The 7943-nt window shown below is 43.4% G+C and overlaps 1 protein-coding gene across 1 annotated transcript; it reads left to right on the top strand.

Annotated features, from left to right (window-relative positions):
* Positions 1 to 3682: 3682 nt before the first annotated feature.
* Positions 3683 to 7232, top strand: SNRPD3 (small nuclear ribonucleoprotein D3 polypeptide). Its single transcript, XM_032947345.2, has 3 exons — positions 3683 to 3951; positions 6148 to 6340; positions 6812 to 7232. Exons 1-3 carry the CDS (start codon positions 3826 to 3828, stop codon positions 6871 to 6873), a joined length of 381 nt encoding a protein of 126 aa, XP_032803236.1. The 5' UTR covers positions 3683 to 3825; the 3' UTR covers positions 6874 to 7232.
* The last annotated feature ends 711 nt before the right edge of the window (positions 7233 to 7943 follow it).

The following is a 7943-nucleotide window of genomic DNA, read 5'->3' as shown; positions in this document are numbered from 1 at the left end:
TGACCCCCCCCACCATGGGCGGTGTTGCGATTATTAACATCATTAGCAGACACTAATGAGGAGTGGCGAGGAAAGCCACCGCAGGTTTCAAATAACCAGGTCAGCGATGTGTAAAACATGAACACAGGCAGCACACAGCCTCTGTAGTGTACACGTGCAAAAATAACAATTCCTGAGGAACTGCATTGTTGGACCTTAAGGTCACCATAACCTACCTGCATAGATGTCAACCCCTTAGCAGTGCCCCTACCACCTTATTAGAGACCAATTCAGACCTTATTGGTTACCCGTAGCCCTTCTACATCTCAACGTTCATCCTACAAAGTCCCATCACAAGGGAGAAACACAAATAGATACCACTAGTACACTCACCATGAGGACACTCACCACTACACTCACCACTACTACTACACACTCACCACTAGTACACTCACCACGAGTACACTCACCATGAGGACACTCACCACTACACTCACCACTACTACTACACACACTCACCACTAGTACACTCACCACGAGTACACTCACCATGAGGATACTCACCACTACACTCACCACTACTACTACACACACTCACCACTAGTACACTCACCACTAGTACACTCACCATGAGGACACTCACCACTACACTCACCACTACTACTACACACATTCACCACTACTACACTCACCACTAGTACACTCACCATGAGGACACTCACCACTACACTCACCACTAGTACACTCACCACTACTACTACACACACTCACCACTAGTACACTCACCACTACTACACTCACCACTACACTCACCACTAGTACACTCACCACTAGTACACTCACCACTACTACTACACACACTCACTACTAGTACACTCACCACTATTACACTCACCATGAGGACACTCACCACTACACTCACCACTAGTACACTCACCACTCGTACACTCACCACTACTACTACACACACTCACCACTAGTACACTCACTATTACACTCACCACTAGTGCACTCACCACTAGTACACTCACCACTACACTCACCACTAGTACACTCACCACTACATAGTAGTCAACCCCTTAACAGTGCCCTACCTTATGAGAGACCAATTCAAACCTTATTGGTTACCCGTAGCCCTTATAAATCTCAACGTTTATCCTACAAAGTCCCATCACTAGGGAGCAACGCAAACAAATAGACAAAAACAATTTTCTGCCCTTATTGAAACGTATGTACGCCGTATGGACCTCAAAACTCAATTTCCCTGTACAAGAATACGGAGTACACTGTATGCGTTGACAGGCGTGCAAACATCACTAACAGCCTAATAAAGGGATAGCGAGGAAAGTCACCACACGTTTAAAATAACAACGCAGAAATGCGTAACGAAACAATCAGCACACAACCACTTTACTGTACACTTGCAAAAAAAACAATTCCTGAGGAACTGCATTGTTGGACCCTTAGGTCACTATGAATTGTCTGTCTCATTGACCGCCTCATTGTCGAGGAATAGCGAAGATCGACATGAACGTGAGTGATAGTGGCCAACTTCACAGCAGCAGTGATACAAAGGTGGACGAGGGCGAGCAATCGGTGTGTGTACTGTGCTGATGAGTCCTAATTAGAATGAAACGGGTCAAATATTTACACTTCAGTGACTTGATTTGGCAGTTGTTTACGAGGACAGTCGCTCCCTCCAATAAACAGCACTGACTTCAAATGGGACATTTTTTTTGCCAGTATAAAAGTATGAAAAAAATAAAAGAAATATATTATAGGGTTTACCCTTTGATATTGTTATTATTTTTTTATTATTTTTTCTATCTACGTGGCTTTACCAAAATAATTAAACATGTGTTAAGATATTCTTGGTTCTTTCGGTAAAGTCACGTAGAAGGGAAACAATAAAATAATAAACATATAAAACAATACAATTCTCACGACGTTTCGACTGCAACACAAGCAATCATCATCAGGTGTAAAAACCACAACAATAAAATTTGAAAAAAGTGGCGTTTTTGTTTTAACGTTAGCACCACGGAGAGCGATTTGACAGTTTGTTCAGATGGACGAGTCCATCTATGTTCGGAAAAGAGGAGGGGGGAGACGAAAAATAATGGATGCGGTCTGAAAGCCACCGTAAGCGTGAACAATCAATTAAGACCCGAAATGGTCTATCAAATCCTTCCAATGATTGCTAAGCCAGAATCCATCTTCTCGGTTGAAATTGTCTCTGTGTTTGTATATTTGGATAGCCTCATGAACGAATCTCTCATGGTAGCCGGATGGCTTACAAAGAACCTCTGTCTTGGAGAAGTCAATGTCATGTGAGCCTACTGAATTATAACAGTGATCTGCCACGGCCGAGGTGTTGGTCCTACCGTGTTTCAGGTCTGCTTTGTGTTCACGAATGCGGTCCGAGACATGGCGTTTGGTTTCTCCAATGTAACTTCTACCACAGAGGCAATTTAGTTTGTAGACACCAGGGTACTGCATGTCCGGAATCACATCTTTTACAGACGGAACCAGATCACGGATGTTATGTAATGTGTTGAAACGGACCTGGATCTTGTGTTTATTCAAGATTTTGGAGATATTTTTTGTGATCCCCGCAATGTAGGGTAAAGTGATGGTTTTGAAAGGCTCCTCAAGAGGGTCCTTCTTCACGGTTTGAGTGATAGCTTTGCGGATTGTGTAGTCGGAGTAACCATTATCCTTAAGAGCTTGGTGTACGTGCTTGAGTTCACTGGCTATGTGTTCCTGGTCGGATATGCATTGGGCTCTATGGTGCAGAGTCTTGATGAGGGAATTCTTCTGGTATGGATAGTGGTGGGAATCCGGTTTCAGGTAAGCATCCGTATGGATAGCTTTCCTGTAGACAGAGTGGCTCATTGAATACAAGAATATGAATCCCTGCAGTCACGAAAGCTTTAAATCAAAATGTGTTAAGATGTTCGCGTACTTGTGGTTAATGCAAGCTTGATTCCTTGCAAAAAGTTTATGTGTTTGGTGTTTGAACGTCTAAGCACCTGTTTTATTTCCAGAAAGGGTAAAGGGGCCGTCCATAAATGACGTCTCGCACCTTGGAGGGGGTCAGACAATTTGTGACGATGTGTGACGAGAGGGGGGTTGAAAAATGTGACGTCACATCAAAATGCGCAACTTTAAATAAATGTAGACAACACCTTCTACTTAATTAAATACAACATCAGAGTGCAGCGCCACATTAAATACGCACTACAATGACAATAGTTTAAAGCGATTTGAAGCATGTTTTATTTGGGTGGGTTGGGGCAGTGACGCCACGCTTCATAACTAAACGAGGTGACGTCATTTGTCCGTATTTAATTATGCAGAGCTTTGTGACGTCATATTTGAGGGGGGTCTGACTTTTTGCTACGATTGGGGGGGGGGTAAAAAATCGTCCAAAATCGTGTGACGTCATTTATGGACGGCCCCATATGAGTTTTAATTACATATAATAGGCGACGTTTCGGGAAATGGCCCTTGATATCTGCTCCGAAGGTCTATTGCCCGAAACGTCGCCGATTATAATATTTGTCTATAAAACAGTATATATTTCATTTTAAGTCCACAGTGTCGACGAATATATTGCTACACATTGACGTCACGCGTCACAACTTAAGGCGGGCGACGTCATTGTGTATTTAAGAAGTGACGCCACGCTTCAAAACTAACCGAGGTGACGTCATTTGTCCGTATTAAAATTGTTGACGTCACGTGGCCGAACGACGTCACGCGCCTCGCCGCCTCCGCCGTTGATTCTCAAGAGTTCGCCGCCGTTCCAGTCTCCCGCTTCATTTCGTCGTCGCCGCCGCCGCAATGTCGATCGGCGTCCCCATCAAAGTGCTTCACGAGGCCGAGGGCCACATCGTGACGTGCGAGACGAACACGGGCGAGGTGTACCGAGGCAAGCTCGTGGAGGCCGAGGACAACATGAACTGCCAGGTGCGAAAGGGGCCCCCGCGCCTAGGCAAGGCGCGGGCTGCGCGCGGCGTGCTGAAACCCGCTAGGCCCCGACGAATGAATGGACGAATTCGAGTCGAGTGGCGCGTGGTGGTTGTGTCGTTGCGTCTCTCTTCGAGTTGCGTTTAGTCGTCCATCGGCCATGATCGATCCACTGCTGGATGAAAGGGCCTGTCTTTTCCGGTATGCCTTAGTCACGTTTAGTGGCGCGTGTGGTTCGCGCACCGCGCTACGCCGACACCGTTTTGTCTTTGGGAGTTCCATTCCAGGCCGCAGATGAAAGTTGTGACTTATGAAGAAGTGGTAGCCGGTCCTTGGGTGCGTCCCTTCATCAAGCACGTATTTGACCTGCGTAGTGAAGTCCGATCGGGTAGTCCCCACTACCGAAACGGCGTAGGGAAGACCCCATCCCATGCATCTTGAAGCTCGTGCATTCTTCAGCTGTGATAGTTATCCCACAGTGTTTAATGTGAACACACTGCACGCAATAATTCCTTACGGTCTGTCCACTGCTACACGAATGGCTTTGGGAACGGTAAATGCATTTTAAAGTTACAGTTTACAATAGCGCGGTTAGCTACGTACAGTTCTAAAGATGTTCGACATACAGTACCTACATACAAGGATCGCATATGTTACTAAAACCCTAACCGATTCGGCTACTTGATAAAAAATATATACTGTACGTACTCAATGTACACCGATAATACGTACAGAAACTCGTCACGATTACACACGGTACATACTGTCTTTGTCTAGAAAAATATAAAGCAGCCTGTTATACGGCATTTCTGATTTTTGATTGCGGTGTTATACTTGCACACCCCTGCTAACGTAGCCCTAATCTTTCGTGCAATTCCAGCAAACTTCTTATGCAGTGCTTGCATATACTATACTAAGTACAAATACTCCACACAGAGACACTACAAACGCCCATCATTAACATCACACTCCGTGAACGAAGTTCACGCAGCTACTCTAACCAATGATTACGATCATATTTAACATTGCTTAAGAGAGACGGTTTAAAGGCAGACTTAACAAGATAGTAAACGTCTAAAGGTTCTATGATTTGAGGCCTGACTTAAAACCAGACGTTGAAGTGGTCTAATTTAAAATCGGAGTTGGTGCCATAATTGACTACATTTTACCAAAACTGTCACCAGTGGCAAGCCAGATAGTTGCGTTCATGAGAGTGGTCAGTTAATTAATCCGACGCAGTGTTTACAATTGGACCAACGTTGAATGTCAGCACTTCATCGCATTAATGAATTGATCACAGCCAACCTCGGACCAACATTGCATGTCTACCATACCTTAAAATTAATGTTTGAAACTTAACACGTGGCTTAATTCGATTTAAGGAATGAATCGGAGGTGTTAGGTGGTTAAATAAATAGCTGTGCAGAGATGATGATCTGCCACTTGAGAGTTTAGAGACATTTAATCCACTGCCTTCTGTTGACACTCGCAGTTGACCTCTGATCATTGGGTTCTCATATATTTGTACCTGCTCTAAAACCCCTCCAACTTGAATTGTTTAGCTCTGTCGGGTGGTGGAGGGCTATAGCACTAATTGACATAACTACACGATTTAACCCAAAATATACCAATTATGGTAATCGTAAACATTGGAAATGTCACTAACACGTGGTAGCAGGCTTTCGCGACCAATATCATCCATAATAGAGGTGTTTTTGGGTTAGATCGCGTGAATATATAAATGTTGTGTCGTTTAAACCCGCCACCACCCGACACAGCCAACTAGTAAGGATTGTCACGTAGACTGAACATGCCAATTCGTCACTAGTAAGTACAGCACATTTATATATTTACGCGATCCAACCCAAGAAAACCTCTTAGGGATTGGAAATGTCTCCTGTAAATCAACACTGATACACAACGATTAGTCCGTGCGAATGATCTATTTTGTAGACATATATGCCTACACACCCTACATACAACAGAATCCGGGTTTCTTTTGTAAGCGGATATGCCTACATCTGTCTGAAATTTTAGGTACAACCTCTTAGTATCTGCACACATTGGCTGGGGGGGCGGGGGGGGGAGAAGTAGGGGACATCGGTGGGGGCGAAGTGCTGAGAATCTCTCAGCAGGAGCTAGTGGAACAAACTCGTTAATGTAATTTTAATAGTGCACTCCGTGTGATGTGCGCAGATCTCAAACGTGACTGTGACGTTCCGGGATGGACGCGTGGCCCAGCTCGAGCACGTCTACATCCGCGGCAGCAAAATCCGCTTCCTCATATTACCGGACATGCTCAAGAACGCGCCCATGTTAAAGTCTGTCAAAAACAAAAACCCATCGGCAGGAGCCGGACGTGGCAAGGCAGCCATCCTCAAGGCACAGGGTAAGACTTGTGGCGGTGGTCTGTTGGTGTCTTGATTTTAAGTGATGTTTGCATTTTTCATTTGGCGTTGTCATGTGAGAACCTTTTGTAGTTTTGTCAGTAACTTATGAAAATATCATCGTAACTTTCTAGTCCTGTATTGCATAATTTAACTGTTATGGTGCTTGTTAAATAGCTTACTATGTTTTTGCCAGTAAGTGTCCATAAATGTTCCTAGCGAGAACAAGTTTGGAAATAAAAGACCCATGCGAACCATGTAGGATTTACATTTTCATTTGTTTTAATTTCCTAGTTTTCATTCGGTGGCAAATGACGATATTCTTCATTGCAGTGATTTGTCAATGTGGCTGAACGTTGTTGTAAGAGTGTGTAGCGTGGTGTCGTCGTGATTGGAGTGTACGTGTTGTGACGTAATCGGTTTGGTGTTTTAACTACTATTACGTTTAATATGCCATCTATTCTCTTTCTCAGTGGCAAGAGGCCGAGGTCGTGGTGGCTTCAGTCGCGGAAACATCTTCCAAAAACGCCGATAGATGGGAGGGCTGATGGGGGACCGAGATGCGAAAAACCAACTAAAAATTTATGTGATTTTGTAGAATTGCAGTCTTTGGGTGTGGCTCCAGTTTTACTGGCTCATTTTATACAACAATATTTCTGTAAACAAACGTTTTGGATGATGGTTACTTCATAGCCACACGTAAGGTGTCTTGAGTTTCAACAATAAACATTATTTTGAAATTAAAGCTTAGTTTATCACCAGCATGGTTGACTTCGTACTGTGCGAAAGACGTTCAACATACATAGCGTGATGGTATATCATTTTTCAATAAAAGTTAGCCAAAGTGGCTTTTCCCGTTTGTATGTTAATTTCCATTAAAGTGTCTGTACAAAGGACTTTGTCAGTGTTGATGCAGAGTGTACCATTTGTCATTGCTGAATGAAAGCTGGTATTTTTGTAAAACTTGTTAAGTGGACCATTACATATTAAACAAATTGGGGAAAGGAAACGATAAAACGCAAACCAAACTGAAATGGCCCCAGTTATGGGTCGGTGTGTGTGGCTTTGTCTTGATCACTGGTGGGAATGGGATCAGAATAAGGACGAAAGCCGATTTGTATTCAAACTAAATACCGTTCATCTGATGGGACTGAATGAATGCAGCGCTTTAATTTAAAACTAATGTATTCATTGGTGAACAAATATTTTGTCGTGTCGGTATTTTTTAACCTCGTTTGCAAAATTCTCCGGAATGTGTCGGGTGGTGAGATTGCATTTATTGACATGGTTTGGCCCAGAAATGCGTTACGAGGTGGAGTGTGCCCCTTTTTAATGAATAATTCAACTTTTTATATAATTGAGTTGAGTTATATTGCTATTACTGACTCTGTTGCTCGGTTGTTTCTATTATAAATCTTCATGTGCCGATTTAAAGACTGGCAATCCGAAAACAATTTTAAAAAGTAGCAAAGCGATACGTAAAATGTGCACAAGCAACAAAATCTGTGATGGCAAAGCGAGTATCGCATTTAAGTAATTTAATGTGGTGACATCACGGCGATGCTAATGATACAACACGCTCGGTGCGCGTAACATTAATATTAT

The sequence above is a fragment of the Petromyzon marinus genome, chromosome 5, assembly GCF_048934315.1.
Source record: "Petromyzon marinus isolate PM22_M1 ecotype Great Lakes invasive population chromosome 5, UKy_Petmar_22M1.pri1.0, whole genome shotgun sequence".
Lineage (NCBI taxonomy): Eukaryota > Metazoa > Chordata > Hyperoartia > Petromyzontiformes > Petromyzontidae > Petromyzon > Petromyzon marinus.
Note: the sequence above shows the minus strand (reverse complement) of the source record. Positions and strands in the feature narration are given on the sequence as shown.

Coding starts and splice junctions, on each gene's coding strand:
- SNRPD3 (XM_032947345.2), top strand. CDS start 3,826: ATGTCGATCGGCGTCCCCATCAAAGTGCTTCACGAGGCCGAGGGCCAC. Junction 3,952..6,147: donor AGGACAACATGAACTGCCAG/GTGCGAAAGGGG, acceptor TGATGTGCGCAG/ATCTCAAACGTGACTGTGAC. Junction 6,341..6,811: donor AGCCATCCTCAAGGCACAGG/GTAAGACTTGTG, acceptor TCTCTTTCTCAG/TGGCAAGAGGCCGAGGTCGT.